This window comes from Panthera uncia, chromosome D1 (genome assembly GCF_023721935.1).
Source record: "Panthera uncia isolate 11264 chromosome D1, Puncia_PCG_1.0, whole genome shotgun sequence".
NCBI lineage: Eukaryota > Metazoa > Chordata > Mammalia > Carnivora > Felidae > Panthera > Panthera uncia.
Genome location: NC_064808.1, coordinates 89,837,030 through 89,855,678, shown reverse-complemented (window position 1 = coordinate 89,855,678; position 18,649 = coordinate 89,837,030). Strand labels below are relative to the sequence as shown.

Genomic DNA, 18,649 nt, shown 5'->3' with positions numbered 1-18,649 from the left:
TGGATAATTGAATGGAAGGGTAGTACCATTAACATAGGTAGGGAATTCCCAAAGAAGAACTAGATTTGAAAAAAAAGCTAGCAAGTTCAATTTGGGACATTGAGAAGCCTCTGGACTATTAAGGGAGGGCTGACCTATACACATTTGGGAAAAAAAAAAGAACTAGAGTTCTGGCAGCAATGAGAGCTAAAGATTTCTTTAGGAATTTTTAGTATGTGTTTCAACATGAATTGAGACCAAAAACAGAGCTATTTCTGGGAGACAGAGATTCAAGGGGAACTTTTGTTGGTTTTCAGGTGCTGAACTAACAAAATTGCAGACTTTGAGGAGCCTTCAAACACTCTATCAGTTTTCTCCTTAAGACAATGTCTAAATTTGTGCAATAAAGAAGGCTGAAGGTCTAAGTTGAAAACTTCTGGAAAACAGAAATTTTCTATAATCTCACAGATTATAGACCCACCAGCACGAGGTAGGGGAGTTAGGACCCAGTGAATATACCAGACTTTCAGTCAAAAAGAGACTGAAGACTTCTACAGGAATATGGAGAGTTATACACTAACAAGATGGTCTAACCAACTGTAGGATAAACCTTAATTAAACTGTAAATCTGCCTTGATTCTGCAGAGTGTCTGATTGGATTAAGGTGTTGTACCCTGCCTTCTTTGCCTAGCAAAGAGTGAACTTTTTTTGATTATAGATAATATCATTTGGTGTTTCTAAATTTGTTTAAAATTTGTTTTTAATGTCTATTTATTTTTCACACACACACACACACACTCACACACACACACACACACACACACACCATGAGCAGAAGAGGGGCAGAGAGACAGGGAGACACAAAATGCGAAGCAGGCTCTGGGCTCTGAGCTGTCAGCACAGAGCCTGATGTGGGGCTCAAACTCACAAATTGTGAGATGAAGTCAGACACTTAACCTAAGACTGAATCACCCAGGCGTCCTTCTAAATTTGTTTCAAAACAACAGTCAGTGTTCAATCAGAAATTTTTAGGCATATCAAGAGATAGGACCAGATGACCAAAAGCCAAGAGGAAAAAGAGACAACAGAAGCAGACTCACAGATGAAACAGATATTGGTATTAGCAGACAAGGACTTTAAAACAGTTGATTAATATACTCAAGTAAATAAAGGAAAAGATGAAAAAAATAGATGAAGATATGGAGAATTTCACCAGAGATTGGAATCTATAAAATAGAATAAAATAGAAAGTCTGGAATTGACAAATAGAATCTTAAAATGGTAACTCAGTAGATACACAATGACATACCACTTCATACTTACTGGAATAGCTTGAAGAAGGAGGAGGGGGAAGGGGATATCAGATATTGGTAAGGATGTAGACAGTATTTTTCTTAAGTTTAAACCAAGAAATGTATTTATTAATAGTTGCTAATACATATAAAATCCAATTATTTTTTGTGGTTGTATTTTTAAAATTAATTAATTAATTTTTAAATTTATATCCAAGGTAGTTAGCATATAGTGCAACAATGATTTCAGGAGTAGATTCCTTAATGCCCCTTACCCATTTAGCCCATCCCCCCTCCTACAACCCCTCCAGCAAGCTTCTATTCTCTATATTTAAGAGTCTCTTATGTTTTGTCCCCCTCCCTGTTTTTATATTATTTTTGCTTCCCTTCCCTTACGTTCATCTGTTTTGTATCTTAAATGTCTCATATGAGTGAATTCATATATTTGTCTTTCTCTGACTGACTAATTTTGCTTATCATAATACCCTCTAGTTCCATCCACGTAGTTGCAAATGGCAAGATCTCATTCTTTTTGATTGCCGAGTAATACTCCATTGTATATATATACCACATCTTCTTTATCCATTCATCTGTCAGTAGACATTTGGGCTCTTTCCATACTTTGGCTTTTGTCGATAGTGCTGCTGTAAACATTGGGGTGCACGTGCCCCTTGAAAACAGCACATGTGTACCCCTTGGATAAATAACCTAGTAGTGCAATTGCTGGGTTGTAGGGTAGTTCTATTTTTAATTTTTTGAGGAACCTCCATACTGTTTTCCAGAGTGTCTGCACCAGTTTGCATTCCCACCAGCAGAGAAAGAGATCTTACCAGAGAAAGAGATCCTCTTTCTCCACATCCTCGCCAACATATGTTGCCTGAGTTGTTAATGTTAGCCATTCTGACAGGTGTGAGGTGGTATCTCATTGTGGTTTTGATTTGTATTAACCTGATGATGAATGATGTTGAGCATTTTTTCATGTGTCTGTTATCCATCTGGATGTCTTCTTTGGAGAAGTGTCTATTCATGTCTTTTGCCCATTTCTTCTCTGGATTGTTTTTTTGGGTGTTGAGTTTCATAAATTCTTTACAGATTTTGAATACTAACCCTTTATCTGATATGTCATTTGCAAATGTCTTCTCCCATTCTGTCGGTTGCCTTTTAGTTTTGCTGATTGTTTCCTTTGCTGTGCAGAAGCTTTTTATCTTGATGAGGTCCTGGTAGTTCAGGACTTTTTTTTTTTTCGTTTTTGCTTTCGTTTATTTTTTTTCGTTTCCCCTGCCTCTGGAGACATGTTAAATAAGAAGTTGCTGAGCCCGAGGTCAAAGAGGTTTTTGCCTGCTTTCTCCTTTAAGATTTTTATGGCTTCCTGTCTTATGTTTAGGTCCTTCATCCATTTTGAGTTTATTTTTATGTATGGTGTAAGAAAATGGTCCAGGTTCATTTTTCTGCATGTTGGTGTTCAGTTTTCTCAGTACCATTTGCTGAAGAGACTGTCTTTATTTCATTGGATATTCTTTCCTGCTTTGTCAAAGATTAGTTGGCCATATGTTTGTGGGTCCATTTCTGGGTTCTCTATTCTGTTCCATTAATCTGAGTGTCTGTTTTTGTGCTAGTACCATACTGTCTTAATGATTACAGCTTGGTAATACATCTTGAAGTTTGGGATTGTGATGCCTCCAGCTTCGGTTTTCTTTTTCAAGATTGCTTTGGGTATTCGGGGTCTTTTCTGGTTCCATACAAGTTTTAGGATTGTTTGTTCTAGTTCTGTGAAGAATGCTGGTGTTATTTTTATAGGGATTGCATTGAATATGTAGATTGCTTTGGGTAGTATTGGCATTTTAACAATGTTCTTCTAATCCAGGAACATGGAATATTTTTCCTTTTTTGTTGTGTGTCTTCAATTTCTTTCATAAGCTTTCTATAGTTTTCAATGTATAGTTTTATTCCTTTGTGTTGTCTGGTTGCTGAGGCTAAGACTTACAATACTGCGTTGAATAACAGTGGCAAGAGTGGATATCCCTGTTGTGATACTGACTTTAGGGGGAAAGCTCTCAGTTTTTCCCCACTGAGAATGATAGTATTGGTGGGTCTTTCACATATGGCTTTTATGATTTTGAGGTTTGATCCTTCTATCCCTACTTTCTTGAGGGTTTTTATCAAGAAAGGATATTTTGTCAAATGCTTTCTCTGCATCTATTGAGAGGATCATGTGGTTCTTGTCCTTTCTTTGATTGATGTGATATATCACATTGATTGTTTTGTGGATATTGAGCCAGCTCTGCATCCCAGCTATAATTCCATTTGGTTGTGGTGAGTAATTCTTTTAATGTATTGTGGAATCCAGTTGGCTAGTATCTTGTTGAGGATTTTTGCATCCATGCTCATCAGGGAAATTGGTCTGTAGTTCTCCTTTTTAGTGGAGTCTTTGCTTTTGGAATCAAGGTAATGCTGGCTTTAAAGAATGAGGTTTGAAGTTTTCCTTCCATTTCTATTTTTTGGGACAGCTTCAAAGAGTGTTAACTCTTCTTTAAATGTTTGGTAGAATTCCACTGGAAAGCCATCTGGCCTTGGACTCTTGTTTTTTGGGAGATTTTTGATTACTAATTCAATATGTTGCTGGTTATGGGTCTGTTCTAATTTTCTATTTCTTCCTGTTTCAGTTTTGGTAGTTTATATGTTTCTAGGAATTTGTCCATTTCTTCCAGATTGCCCATTTTATTGGCGTACAATTGCTCGTAATATTCTCTTATTATTGTCTGTATTTCTTCAGTGTTGGTTGTGATCTCTCCTCTATCATTCGTGATTTTATTTATTTGGGTCCTTTCCTTTTTCTTTTTGATCAAACTGGCTAGTAGTTCGTCAATTTTGTTAATTCTTTCAAAGAACCAGCTCCTGGTTTCATTAATCTGTTCTGTTTTTTTGGTTTTGATAGCATAGATTTCTGCTCTAATTATTATTTCCTGTCTTATGCTTGTTTGGGGTTTTACTTGCTGTTCTTTTTCCAGCTCTTTAAGGTATAAGGGTAGGTTGTGTATCTGAGACCTTTCTTCCTTCTTTAGGAAGGCCTGGATTGCTGTATGCTTCCTTCTTATGACTGCCTTTGCTGCATCCCAGAGGTTTTGGGCTGTGGTGTTATCATTTTCATTGGCTTCCATGTACTTTTTAATTTCCTCTTTAACTTCTTGGTTCGCCCATTTATTCTTTAGTAGGATGTTCTTTAGTCTCCAAGTATTTGTTATCTTTCCACATTTTTTCTTGTGGTTGATTTCAAGTTTTATAGTGTTGTGGTCTGAAATATGCATGGTATGATCTCAGTCTTTCTGTACTTGTTGAGGGCTGTTGAGACCCAGTATGTGGTCTATTCTGGAGAACGTTCCATGTGCACTGGAGAAGAAGGTATATTCCGCTGATTTAGGATGAAATGTTCTGAATATATCTGTTAAATCCATCTGGTCCAGTGTGTCATTAAAAGCCATTCTTTCCTTGTTGATTTTTTGATTAGATGATCTGTCCATTGCTGTGAGTGGGGTGTTGAAATTCCCTACTATTATGGTCTTACTATCAATGAGTTTCTTTATGTTTGTGATTAATTGACTTATATATTTAGGTGCTCTCACATTTGGCGCATAAATGTTTACAATTGTTAGGTCTTCTTGGTGGATAGACCCCTTAATTATGATATAATGCCCTTCTCCATCTCTTGATACAGTCCTTATTTTAAAGTCTAGATTGCCTGATGTAAGTATGGCTACTCTGGCTTTCTTTTGTTGACCATTAGCATGATAGATGGTTCTCCATCCCCTTACTTTCAGTCTGAAGGTGTCTTTCGGTCTAAAATGGATCTCTTGTAAACAGCATATAGATTGATCTTGTTTTCTTATACATTCTGTTACCTTGTGTCTTTTGATTGGAGCGTTTAGTCCACTGACATTTAGAGTGAGTACTGAAAGATATGAATTTATTGCCATTATATTGCCTGTAGAGTTGGAGTTTCTGTTCTCTGGTCCTTTCTAGTCTTTGTTGCTTTTGGTCTTTTTTTGTTTGTTTTCGTGTTTGTTTTTGTTTTTTCATCTTTTCTCCCCTCAGAGAGTGCCCCTTGAAAGTTCTTATAGGACTGGTTTAGTGGTCACAAACTCCTTTAGTTTTTGTTTACTGGGGAAACTTTTAATCTCTCCTTCTATTTTGAATGACAGCCTTCTAGATAAGGAATTCTTGGCTGCATATTTTTCTGATTCAGCACATTGAATATATACTGCCAGTCCTTTCTGGCCTGCCAAGTTTCTGTGGATAGGTCTGCTGCAAACCTGATCTGTCTTCCCTTATAGGTTAAATCCTTTTTTTTTTCCCTGCTGCTTTCCTGATTCTTTCCTTGCTGAGTATTTTGTGAATTTGATTATGATATGCCTTGTTGATGGTTGGTTTTTGTTGAATCTAATGGGAGTCTTCTGTGCTTCCTGGATTTTAATGTCTGTGTCTTTCCCTAGGTTAGGAAAGTTTTCCACCATGATTTGCTCACATAAACCTACCCCATTTTCTCTCTCTTCATCTTCTGGGGCCCCTATGATTCTGATGGCATTCCTTTTTAATGAGTCACTGAATTCTCTAATTCTTATATCGTGCTCTTTTGCCTTAGTCTTCCCCTGCTTCATTATTCACCGTAAGTTTGTCCTCTGTATTGCTGATTGACTGCTCTGCTTCATCTATCCTTGCCGCCGTAGCAACCATCGAGATTGCAGCTCAGTTATAGAATTTTTTATTTCATCCTGACTTTTATCTTCACAGAAAGCGATTCCAATCTGTTTTCAACCCCAGGTAGTATTCTTATTATCATGATTCTAAATTCTGGTTCAGACATCTTGCTTATATCTGTGTTGATTAAGTCCCTGGCTGTCATTTCTTCCTGTCCTTTCTTTTGGGATGAATTCCTTCATTTCGTCATTTTGAAGTAAGAAAAGGAATAATGTAAAAAAAATATAAATTAAAAAATTAAAAAACAATACACACAAAAATCAAATAAAGGATGCTAGATATTAGGTGTGTTTTGGTCTGGTTGTTGAAAGAAGCTTGATAGATTAGAGAAAAAAGGGAAAGATAAGAAAAGGAAAAAAAGGGAAAAAAAGGAAAATGTGAAAATTTGAAAAAATGAATACAATAAAGTAGAATAAAATGAAATGATGAAAATAAAATAGAATTTAAGATAGATACAAGAAAGTAAAAAATATTGTAGAAAAAAATGAAAGAAATATTTTTAATAAAAATGGAAAATAAAAATAAATTTTTCCCTTTCTGTATTCATGAATAAGAAGAGAAAAAGAAAAAAAATTGAATAGATGTACCAGCGAACAGAATGAAAACAAATTGAAATTACAACCGTTTTCCTGTAGTAGTCACACTATGAAGCATTTTATAGTCTGTAAACTAAGTAGGCAGAGAGACTTGTGTTCGTCAAGAGCGCAGTTGGCCCATTTGGGCGGGGCTTAGTGTAATAGCTCCATTCTCTACTAGATGGTGTTGCTTAGCTTACTGGAGTGTATTGTTGTAGGTATGTATGTGCATTCACAGGAGGGGTGAAAATGGCATCACCCAGCTACCCAGTATCTAGTTTCAGGACTCTGTGCACTCCCCAACCGGCAATCAAGCATCCCTCCTTTGTCTCCAGCTTAAGTCCATTCTCTGCTTCTACACTGTCCGTGACCAAGCCGTCAGGCTGCCAGGAGGCACCTCCATCCAGAATTTTATCTCAGATGGGGCCGTGTTTCCCAACTGCAACTGTTACCCACTCCAACTCTCCGGGGGAGGGTCTCACTGAGCAATGGCCGGGTGCTTGACTGGCCCCAGGAATGTTCGGGAGACCATGCTGCTGCCGATGCTCAGAGACTGTGGCTGGGTGCCAGCCAGCCCCAGTAAAAGTTCCTGCGATTGTGTAGCAGCAGCATTTCAGGGATTTTGGCAAATCACAACACACATCTGGTACCAGGTTTCACCCTTAATGTCCTTGTTCTAACACCAGTGAATGTGGTGGCCCTTCTCCAAGATCTGCTGGGACCTTTGCCTGTGGGAAGGCCACGTCGCCTCTACCAATATTCTCCCAGCAGGGGAACTGCCTTTCCCCATGTGGCCCGAGGACCCCTTGGACCTCGCTCTCTGCTCCTAGGGATTTGCCTTTCCCACCAGAGCACTGCCAGGTGTCAAGCTGCAGAGTGTCAGACTCTGCACTCCCCCTGTTTTTAGAGTCTAAATGGAATTTAAACTCCTATCTCCTTTTTCCCTTTTTTGTTCAGTCCTTTGCAGCTGTTTCCAGTCTTCCACTTTCTATCCAGCTGCTTTCGGGGGGTGGTGCTTTTCCCATATCCCATATCCCCCAGTCTCCATCCTCTCTCTGCAAGCAAAAACAGCTCCCTGCTTTCCATGGCTTCTCTGTCCCCAGTTTACCTCTCCACACTGCATACCTGCTGAATTCTGTGGTTCAGGTTGTGCAGATTATTGTGTTAATCCTCAAATCAGTTTTCTAGGTGTGCAAGATGGTTTAGTGTTGATCTGGCTGCATTTCAAGGATGAGAGATGCAAAAAAAACTTCCATGCTGTTCTGCCATCTTGGCCCCTTCCATCAATGTAGACAATATCAACAGTGTCAGATATTGGCAAGGATGTAGACAAGTTACAACTGATGTATTGGTAGTGAAAGTGGAAAAGTGTTTGGAAACTGTTTAGTATATTATATAGTTAAACATACACCTACCTTACGAACTATCCTCTTTGCTGCTAAATATTTCCTCAAGGAAAATAAAAGTATTCATAAAAACACTGAACAATGATAGAATATACTCTTTTTAAGTGTCCATGGCACATTTACCGAGATTGATTATATCCTGGCTTATTTTCCAGACATGTTCTCTGACTATAGTGATGTTAAGCTAGAAATCAATGAGCAGTACATTTTAAAGGAATTCTGAGTGAAAAATAAAATTACAATAGAAATTATCAGGAAGTGCTGTGAAGAGAATAATGAAAATGTAACAGATCAAAACTTGTCAGGTGCAGCTAAAACAGTGCTTAGAAGGAATATTAGAGCCTTAATTGCAGTTATCAGAAAAAGTAAAGAGGGTAAAAATCAATGTTTTAACTTTACATCTTTAAGAAGCTAGGAAAAAATAGCAAATCAAAGAAGGGGAAGGAAGTCATAAAGAGCAGAAATCATCCAGAAATGGAAAACAAATATACAATGGAGAAAATCAACAAAGCCAAAAGTTCTTTGAAAATTTAGTTTTTCCAGGGACATACCACTTTTACTAATCAGTAAAAAGAAAAGAGAGACAACACTACCAATATTAGAATGAAAAATGAGCCATTACTACAGAGCCTAGAGACATTAAATGATATAAAAGGACATTATGAACAACTTCATGCTAAAAAATTTGGATCATTTTGATGAAAGAGAAACTGCTTTAAAAATAAAAAATATCAGTGCAAGAAGAAATAGAAATCTGAGTCACTCCATACCACTTAAAGACAGTAAATCAGTTATTAAAAATCTTACCAAAAAGAGAGGTGCCTGGGTGGCTGAGTCAGTTAAATATTGACTCTTAATTTTGGCTCAAGTCATGATCTCATGGTTTATGGGTTTGAGCCCTGAGTCGGGCTCCACGCTGGCAGTGAGAAGCCTGCGTCAGATTCTCTCTCTCCTTCTCTCTCTGCCCTTCCCCTGCTTGTTCTCTCTCTCTCTCTCTCTCTCTCTCTCTCTCTCTCTCTCTCTCTCATTGTGTGTGTTTCAAAAATAAATAAATAAGCTTAAAAAAAAAATCTTACCAAAGAGAAAAATTCATGTTCAGGTCCAGACTCAGATGTCTTCACTGGGGGATTCTTGCCAAATATTTAAAGGAAGAACAACACCAAGTTTTACATAAACTATTCTAGAGAATGGAAAATAGGGAATTCTCCCCGAATAATTGTAGAGGCCAGCATAACGTTAATACTAGCCTGACAAGGACATTACAAGAAAGCAACATTACAGACTAATTTCTCTCCTCAATATAAATGTAAAATCCCAAGTGAAATAGTAGCCCAGTGGCCTTTGAGGGGCACTCTTGCATGCCCCTGTCTTTGGAACTAATTCTTTCCTTTTTTTAAAGCCATTCTCCTCTTTGTTTTAGCAGTGGATTATGGAAAACTTGCAATTTTGTCTTGACATGAAAATATTTCATTTTCATGGCGATCTTGCCTGATTGTCCTTGGAACTTCTGCCCAAATCTCTGCCTCCTGCCCCAGGGCAGCTTCTTAAACACTCCTGAACTTTTCCCAAACCATGGACCCAATGGAAACAAAGCTTTTTGCACAACCAATGATGATGAAAAAAATGACTAAAATAAAATATTCCAAGATGTTTGAGAAATGTGTTTGGATGCTAAAAATAATTTTCTCCTGTTCCATGTTTCTTAATTTTTCAAATTTTTTATCATTAGTATTTTTGACTTTGAGAGCCTAAACAATCTCTGCAGGGGCCCCTTGCTGCTGAATATCCTGTGTATTTCGTAATAGAGAGTACAAGGACTTCTGAAACTTTTATGTGGCAATTCATGGGTGAGAATGGTTTTCCTCTGAGGTGTTTAATAGGTTCTTTAGTATGTTTGTATTCTCACATGCTTTTTCTCCCCTCAAGATATATTAGAATATTGTTGTCTTAAAAACCGCTTGACAGAAACTGCTGCGATAAAAAATTTTCTGTACATGTTTAGGATTGGGGTGGAAGAGGCTTGAAAAAATCCTCATGATGTTGTCTAGGGTAACCTTTAAGCCAGGATTCTATTTAAATATTTCAAGGGTTGTTTTCTATTTTTAATGTTCATCAGGGCCAATATTATATAATCTTCCTGGATAATAGTTTCAGAATCTAAGGACATTGGTTCTCAGGAAGTTCATTCTTATATATAGGCTCAATTTGTCTTACTATCACCTAGTCATTTAACCATAATTATGATCTGATCTACATAAAAAATCCTTTTATTTCTGTAATGCCAGTATGTAAGCATTTTATCAACTCTTCAAGCAAAAGAACAGAAATTTAGTTCAGTTCAAATAACTGAAGCCAGGACATCCCTGCTGTGGATGTTTTATGTCTAACCTAAATCTTCTTATGACATGCCTACCACATGGCATAGTCAGTGGGGAATTCTTCTTTAGCTATATGCTGACCTTCTTTGAAAGCTTTTCTGCTTAAGGCTTTTGTTGTATTGCCATTTTCTCACTGGATAATCTTTTCCTTCTTTGATTTATACTCTTGACCCCAGAAAAAATATGAAGGTCTCTGTCTTACAGATGGTATCAGAAAATTAAATCTGTTGTCAATCATTTGCAAACAATTAAAAATTATTATTTTTTGCTTCTTCCTTGTTGAAGAAATGAAATCACGCATGCCTTTTTTGCATGGAAGTTATGATTTAACTGAAAGACAAAACAGCTTTAAAAAAAGGCAAAACCACTTTAGCAGCATTCTAAAATAAACATATATCTTCTTTCTAGACAGAAATTGATAATAAGTTGTTTTAAGAATCAAATAATATGTTTTCATTCATTCATTTAGGAGCAATTTATTGAGTATCTATTAATTGGTAGACATGATGGCTAGACTTAGGGGTTGCAACAAATGAAACACATCATCCCACTCTTCACAAAGATCTTACTAGATAGATTTCACTCATGAATGGGGAAGCAGGCAAATGAATTACATAGTTTAATACCATATATTAAGTATTACAAGACAGTATAGCATGTGGTTAAGAGCATGTGGAGATATGTGTTCAGGTCCCGTCTCTGCTACCTACCAGCTGTGTGGGAAAGGGATAATAGCAGTATATACTTCCTGAAGTTGCCATGAGAATTAAATGAGGTAACATATGAATGTGCTCAATCTGGCACAGTAGCTGCTCGATAAATGTTAGTTGCCAAGTATTTAAGGAAAAATAATACCAAGTTTTACATTATTCCAGAGAATGGAAAACCCGGAATACTTCCCAAATAATTATAGAGGCCAGTATAATCTCACTGCCAACCTGACAAAGGCATTACAATAAAGCAATGTTACAGACTAATTTCTCTTACCAACATAAGTATAAAAATCTCAAGTAAAATAAAATAGTTCTTTTAATATCATTAGAATAAAAAATCGCAAGAATATATGGGGGTACAGCAACTGTGTTTTGAACTCAGAATTGGGGGTATGTTTGTAGCACAAGGCTTCCTGGGCTGAGTCTTGAAGGATTAGAAGCAGTAGTATGAGACAGAAGTGTAGTTGGAGGTGCCTGGGTGACTCAATCAGTCAAGCCTTCAACTCTTGATCTCGGTTGTGAGTAAATGCCCTGCATTGGGCTCCACACTGGACATGAAATTTACTTTAAAAAAAAATTGTAATTGGTTTGGAGAAAAGAGTAGATGGGAATCTTAGGTAAAAGGAATAACATTGTAAAAGCAGTGACTTGAGAAAATATGACACTTCTGAGTTGGATATGATTGGAGCTAAAAGAATGGCAAGAGGTAAGTCTTAAAAAACAAAGACAAGATCATAAACAGCTTTGTATGTCATGAGAAGGGATTTGGATTTTATCCTGAAAGCAGGAGCCATTTAGAATGGATAAGGTGATTAAGAACTAGATGTTAGGAGATTATTGAAATAATACACTTAGAAGATGAGAGAGGAAATTGGTTTTTTTAAAAAGGATTATTATATGAAGTCCTTACTGTGTGTCAAATGCTTTACATTCATTATGGTCTCATTTAATTGATACAATTCTGCAGGATAGTGGTAGCTGCCATTCACTGAGTGTTTATAATGTGTCCCGGCACTGTGTTGAGTGTTCTAGAGGCATTAGCTCATTTACTTGTTTCCATAACCTTATGAGATAAATTTGATTTTTATTTTAATCTTGTAGAAAAGAAGATGAGGTTAAGTAATTTGCCTAAGATTAAGATCACACTTAGCAATGGCAGAACTGGAATTCAGTCCCAAATTTATTGGATTTCAGGCACCCAATCTCTTTTTGAAGTCTGTAACACCACCTTTCAAATAAGCCAGAACCAAGGAGGCAATGAGAAGGAGACAATTTTAAGAGCATAAGAGAGAGTGCATAAAATTTTGTCAGAGGAGAATTCAGGGTTAAGTCCCAAGTTTATGAATTAGGCCACCAGGTAAAATCTAAAACAGATTTGCCTGGAAGGAGGTAGATGTGGAGACAATAAGTTTAGTTTGGGGCATACTGGGTTTGAGGTGCTTAAAGGAAATCCAACTAGAGAATCCAGTAGGAAATGTTATGTTATTTTTAATAATGATTTCAGAAATCACTAAGGAAGAGTACTTATCAGAATCAGGAAGTGAGCAGACAGAAAGGTTGAATAGAAAAACAGGATCAGCAAGCAAAGATTTAGACCTGCTAGATTAGACCTTAATCCTGTTGTGCCAAAGAGGAAGATTTCTTTCATGTCCTTGAGAAGTTATTTTTCTAACAGGGCACCACTTTAACCCCTGAAATAGACCTGTGTTTTAATCCACAAGCAGAATTCCTTTTATTTGAGAATATCGGTGTTGGCACATTGCTGGCTCTGGAAGAAAAATACCATAGAGCCAAAAAGATAGGCCTCATTTTTAGTTTCAGGTCTGTATTTTAGTTTAACTTTGTAAAGGGTTAGTAGTGTGGCCTTATTAATATGGAGGATGGCCAACAAGAATTTTTGAACTGTTGGAATGATAAAACTATTTTAAATGCTGTTTGCCTGTGACACTGCTTTATCTTCAGGATTCTTTTCAAAGTGTCAGTGTTGACCTATATACTTGTTTAGTTGGGCCAACACTCAGCATAGCAAGTTTACGGACCAATTTGCAGTGTTTTGTATTCTTACTCTCTTTTACTCCAAGTCTGACACTAGTTTCAGAATAACTTTCGGTGTTACAGCTAGGTACATTACATTGCCTGCTTCAGTGCTCTGGAAACAACCAATACATTGACATGTTGATTTCTGACCTAGTTTAGTTTCTATTGTGTATCATCTGAAAGTTCTGTTTACACAAGAGGCCTTACAGGTATCAGAGAATAAGAACTCACTTACAGAATAGCTGTTTATGTCAACTTTGTAAGTTAGCTTTGTCATTTTCGACTTTATGATCCTTTCTGAAATTACCATATGGCAATAGTTCTTAATCTGAGAATCTGACCAAAGCTGTGGATTTTTTCCCCAGGAAAATACCTTTGAAATATTCAAATGGGGATGTCAAATTGGCAGGTAGTTAAATAGGTTTGAATCTCAGAGGAACTGTGTATGATGAGCTGTAGCTTTATGAGGTACAGGTGTTAGTGGGTGGGAACTGAAGCAGGTGGCATGCATAAAGTCACCTGGGGAGAAGTTACAGCGTGAGAAGTGAAGGAAGAATGCCTAGGTATGTTGTATTTCTACTTAGGTACTATGACTTTTTGGAGGGCCACAGACTATTTTAATATGTAACATTTTTTTTGCTCTCTCAAATCAGTTTTTGCTACCTTGGGTACGATATTGCTCCCATTGAGGATATATGTGCTAGATGGATTAAATGACCTGTAAACCACCACTACCATTGACTTTGGAGAAAGTTGTTTTGATGCAGTGATTGATGGGCCTATAAGCTACATTGGTTTAGGTGAGGAGATCAGGAAATAGAACCAGAAAGTCTACACAACTCTTACAAGACGTTTGATGTGAGGAATAGTTGGGGTGGGAGTGAGGGCTGATTCCATTATTTCTAGTAACTGTCTTATTACCAAGATCTAAAGAGACAACATTTGAAAAACAATGCTGACATGTTTCCTTAGATCTTAGTTTTCTGGCTTAGAGGATAATTGGTTTTGAGAATTATACCAGTAGCTAATCTCTTTTCCGTTGTCATTCACTTGGCTCCGTTTAAATTTTACCATTGAAAACCTCAATTTGGTTCATTATCTGAACATTAACTTTTACCGCTTGCCTTTTTCACAACATAAGGAGTTATTGAACTGAGAAAATATAAATGCCTTCAAAATACAACTTCTCTTTACTGGCTGTCTTTGGTGTAATATCTCTATAAATGTAGATCCCTAGCCAAGAGCCCCTTCATGATCTTAGGCTCATCTTTTAACTTTTGCACTCTTAATCTTTTCCTGTCATTCTCTTGCTTATTTCACACATTGTGTTTTAAGAAAGCAAGTTGACATATATTTTAAAGTCAGTTGTGAACGAGTATGTGCCTGTCTTGGCCTTTCCACACACATTACCTTTTCTCCTATTCCTACTACACCACCTTACGTGCCTTTATCTTCATCTTCACTGATATGAAAACATCTCTGTCTGCCCAAGTTGCAATAATGAGATTTCTCACCTCATTGCATTTGAGTTTGAATCATACTATAAAAGATATGCTTATGTTTTATACTCTTTGAGGAGTATTCAAGTTAGACTTAGAGTTTTGGCTTAGCAAAGAATGGCAAGTGTGGGAGAACAGTTGTAAGAAAATCCTTGTTTAAAGTAGTCTTGTCACTCTACTAGACGTGGCCTTGATTAGCTGTCAGAATCTGGATGGACTTGAGTTCCATATACAATACAACTACTGAGTCTCTTGTACTTTTCCAGTGCCTGATCTTTCAGCCTTTGTAGGACAACTTCCTGGGTTTTAGTATATGCCTGTGTTAATCTAACTAAAAGGAAGGCCATCATTCCCCTGGAGTAAATAGCCTGCCACAAATGGATAGAAGCCCAGATTTTTCAGCAGTCCATGCTTTATTGAAGAGGTATGGGTGTGAATTGGCCTCATACTACTGTTCAGAAAACAACAGCTCTTTTGTTTCAAATTAATTTTTAGCGGTTGACATTATCAGCGTATAAGGTTTAGTCTTGAATCTGTTATATTTTTTTAACAAAAGCTCATTACTTAGATTTTCATTTTTTTTCCATGAGCTACTTATTTCCTCTCTACTTGTAGGTGGATTAAAAAAATAAATAGGGGCGCCTGGGTGGCGCAGTCGGTTAAGCGTCCGACTTCAGCCAGGTCACGATCTCGCGGTCCGTGAGTTCGAGCCCCGCGTCAGGCTCTGGGCTGATGGCTCGGAGCCTGGAGCCTGTTTCCGATTCTGTGTCTCCCTCTCTCTCTGCCCCTCCCCCGTTCATGCTCTGTCTCTCTCTGTCCCAAAAATAAATAAAAAACGTTGAAAAAAAAAAAAAATAAAAAAAAAATAAATATAATTAATGTTCAATTAACTGCACATATTTAAAGTACAAACTTTGATGTTTTGACATATATATACATGAAACCATTACCATAGTCAAGATAGTGACCATATTATCATCCCCAAAAGTTTACTCATGCCCCTGGTAGCCCCACTTTTCTTTCGCTCCCTGTCTCTACCTCCCTAGGCAACCAACGACTGTTTTGCTTTCTGTCAATATTTGGTTTGGAGATAGCTTGGATACAAAGTAGCCAACAAGAAAGAGGAATGTTGCTCAGAAGGGGTACTATGCATGGCATATAAAGGCACTCCTCCCAGGGACAGGGGGACTAGGAGTGAGGAAGTGCCCTTCAGCCCCTGGATCATTTGGTCCAGCCCCTGGGCCAAAGAGTGTGATATCACTCTTTGGTCACAAGACAGTCATAGGATACCTTTTTCCATGGTCAGCATTCTTTAGGGTACCTGAAAAATAGAAATATTTGCTCAAGCTGACTCTAAATTGTTACTTCTGTGTAAACTGTTTCTTTTGTTTTTGCTCAAACAACCTTTATTCTCTAACAGTTGTTACTGCTTGTTTGTTCTCTTGCCCAGAAGGAGGTATCTGTCTTTAAGCATATGAAAACTTAACTGGCCTTAGACCAGTGACTTTATAGGAATTAGATTCCTCTTATTTTTCCTATACTGCCTCATTACAACATGTACTCTTGTGCCCAGCTCCTTTTACTCAGCATAATTATTTTTAGATTCGTCCTTGTGGTAGTATCAAGACTGATTCCTTTTTGTTGTACAATAGTATTCCATTTTATAGATATACCACACCATCCATTCATAGCTTGATGGACATTTGGGTTGTTTCCAGTTTAGGGCTACTAGAAAAAAGACTGCAATGAACATTCATGTACAAGTCTTTGGAAATATGTTACCTTTTCTCTTGGGAGTATAGCTGGGAGTAGAATGGTTGGATCATATGGTAAGTTTATATTTAAATTTTTAAAGAAACTGTCATACTGGTTTCCAAAGTGGTTGTGCCATTTAATTTTACCACCAGCAATGTAAGAGAGTTCAAGTTTTTACATCTTCACCAATACTTGGTATTTGGTATAGTCAGTCTTTTATTTTAACCATTTGAATAGGTGTGTTATGGTATCGCATTGTGGTTTTAGTTTGCATTTCCTATACCTCTGAAGGTGTTGAGCATCTTTTCAAGTATTTATTTGCCATCTGTATATCATTTTTGGTAACATTTCTGTTCAAACCCAAAGTTTTTGAGTTGTCTTACTGAGTTTTAAGACTTCTTTAGTATAATCTAGATACAAGTCTTTTTTATCAGATATATGCTTTGCAAAGATTTTCTCCCGTCCTGTGGTTTGTCTTTTTATCTTAACACTGTCTTTTAAAGAGCAGAATAAATTTTGATGAATACCTGTTTTTCAGTTTGTTCCTTAATAGATTATGTTTTTGGTGTTATATTTAAGAAATCGTTGCCTAACCCAAGGTCATAATTTTTTTTTTTTTTTTGCTTTCTTCTGGAAAGATGATCACTTTAAGGTTTTATATTTAGATTTGTAATTTAGTTTGAGTTCACTTTCATATATGGTGTGAAGTTATTTTTTGCATGTGGATATCAATTTGTCAAAAAGGCTATCCTTTCTCCACTGCATTGCCTTGTGCCAATGTCAACAATCCGTTGTACAACAAATGGAAGGGAAAATTAATAAGTTGTACTTCATTAAATTAAAACCATCAAGAAAGTAGAAAACAGCTGCAGAATGGGAGAAAATATTTGCAAATCATATATCTAATAAGGGACTTGTATTCAGAATATTTAAAGAACTCTTACAACTCAGTAATAAAAGGACAATCCCAATTAAATTAAAAAGGATTTAAATAGATATTTCTCCCAGGCAAACATACAAATGGCTAATAAGTACTTAAAAGGATGCTCAACCTCAAGAGTTATTGGGAAATGCAAATCAAAACCTCACACCCACGAGCATGGCTGTTATAAAAACAGCAAATACTAACAAGTGTTGATAAGAATATGGAGGAATTAGAATTCCCATACGTTGTTGGTGGGGAATGTCAACTGGTACAGTTGTTTTTGGAAAACAGTTTAGCAATTCCTCGAAAGGTTCAATAGATTTACCATATGACTCAGCAGCTCCACTCCTGGATATATAACCAAGAGAACTGGAAGTGCACATCCACACAGAAACCTGCACACGTGTTCGTGGCGGCATTATTCATAATAGCCAGGAAGTGGAAGCAGCCTGCGTGTCCAAAAACTGATGAATAGAGAAATAAAATGTGGTATATCTATACAGTGGAATATCAGCAATAAAAAGGAATGAAGCACTGATTCAGGCTACAACATGTAGGGCTTTGAAAACATTATGCCAGGTGAAAGAAGCCAGTCACAAAGGCTGCATATTGTATGATCCCAGTTATATGAAATGTCTAGAACAGGCAAACCTATAGAGACTCTGCTAGGTCTGGGAAGGAGGGGATGGAGAGTGACTGCTAACGAATACAGAGTTTCTTTCCAATATAAGATTTCTTTTGGGAGCGATGAACAGGTTCTCATATTACTGTGATGGTGAGCTGTATGGCATTCAAATTTTATCTTAGTAAAGGTGTTTAAAAAGTGAGCTTTCCATATATGTGTTGGTTTATTTCTGGACTTGCTCTTCTTTTCTGCTGATCTATTTGTCTAAGTACAAATACCATGCAGTTTTGATTAGTGTAGTTTTATAACAATGCTTGAAATCACATAGTGATAGCCCTCTGGTTTTTTTCCCCAGAGCTGTCTTGGCTCGTCTAGGCCCTTTGCATTTCCATATGAATTTTAATCTTTGTTTATTTTTGAGACATACAGAGACAGAGTGTGAGCAGGGGTGGAACAGAGAGAGAGGGAGACACAGAATCCGAAGCAGGCTCTGAGCTGTCAGCACAGAGCCTGATGCGGGACTCAAATCCACGAACCGTGAAATCATGACCTGAGCCAAAGTCGGATGCTCAACCAACTGAGCCATCCAGGCACCCCTGCATTTCCATATGAATTTTAAAATAAGTTTGTCAGTTCATACAAAAAGCCTTCTTGGATTTTTTGATTGTGTTGAATCTATAGATAATTTGGGGAGAATTGACATGTTATGATAC

General features: G+C 37.1%; 1 protein-coding gene across 8 annotated transcripts in view; it reads left to right on the top strand.

Annotated features, from left to right (window-relative positions):
• Positions 1–18,649, top strand: part of CCDC15 (coiled-coil domain containing 15) — a 94,741-nt gene that overhangs the window by 48,745 nt on the left and 27,347 nt on the right. The window contains exon 15 of one of the 8 annotated variants that reach the window (XM_049655022.1): positions 297–1,149. The exons of the other annotated variants lie outside the window; for them this stretch is intronic. Within the exon in view, the coding sequence (XP_049510979.1) occupies positions 297–303 (7 nt within the window). The 3' untranslated portion in view covers positions 304–1,149. Of the gene's footprint in view, positions 1–296; positions 1,150–18,649 lie in introns of those variants that run through there. 8 annotated transcript variants of the gene reach the window in all.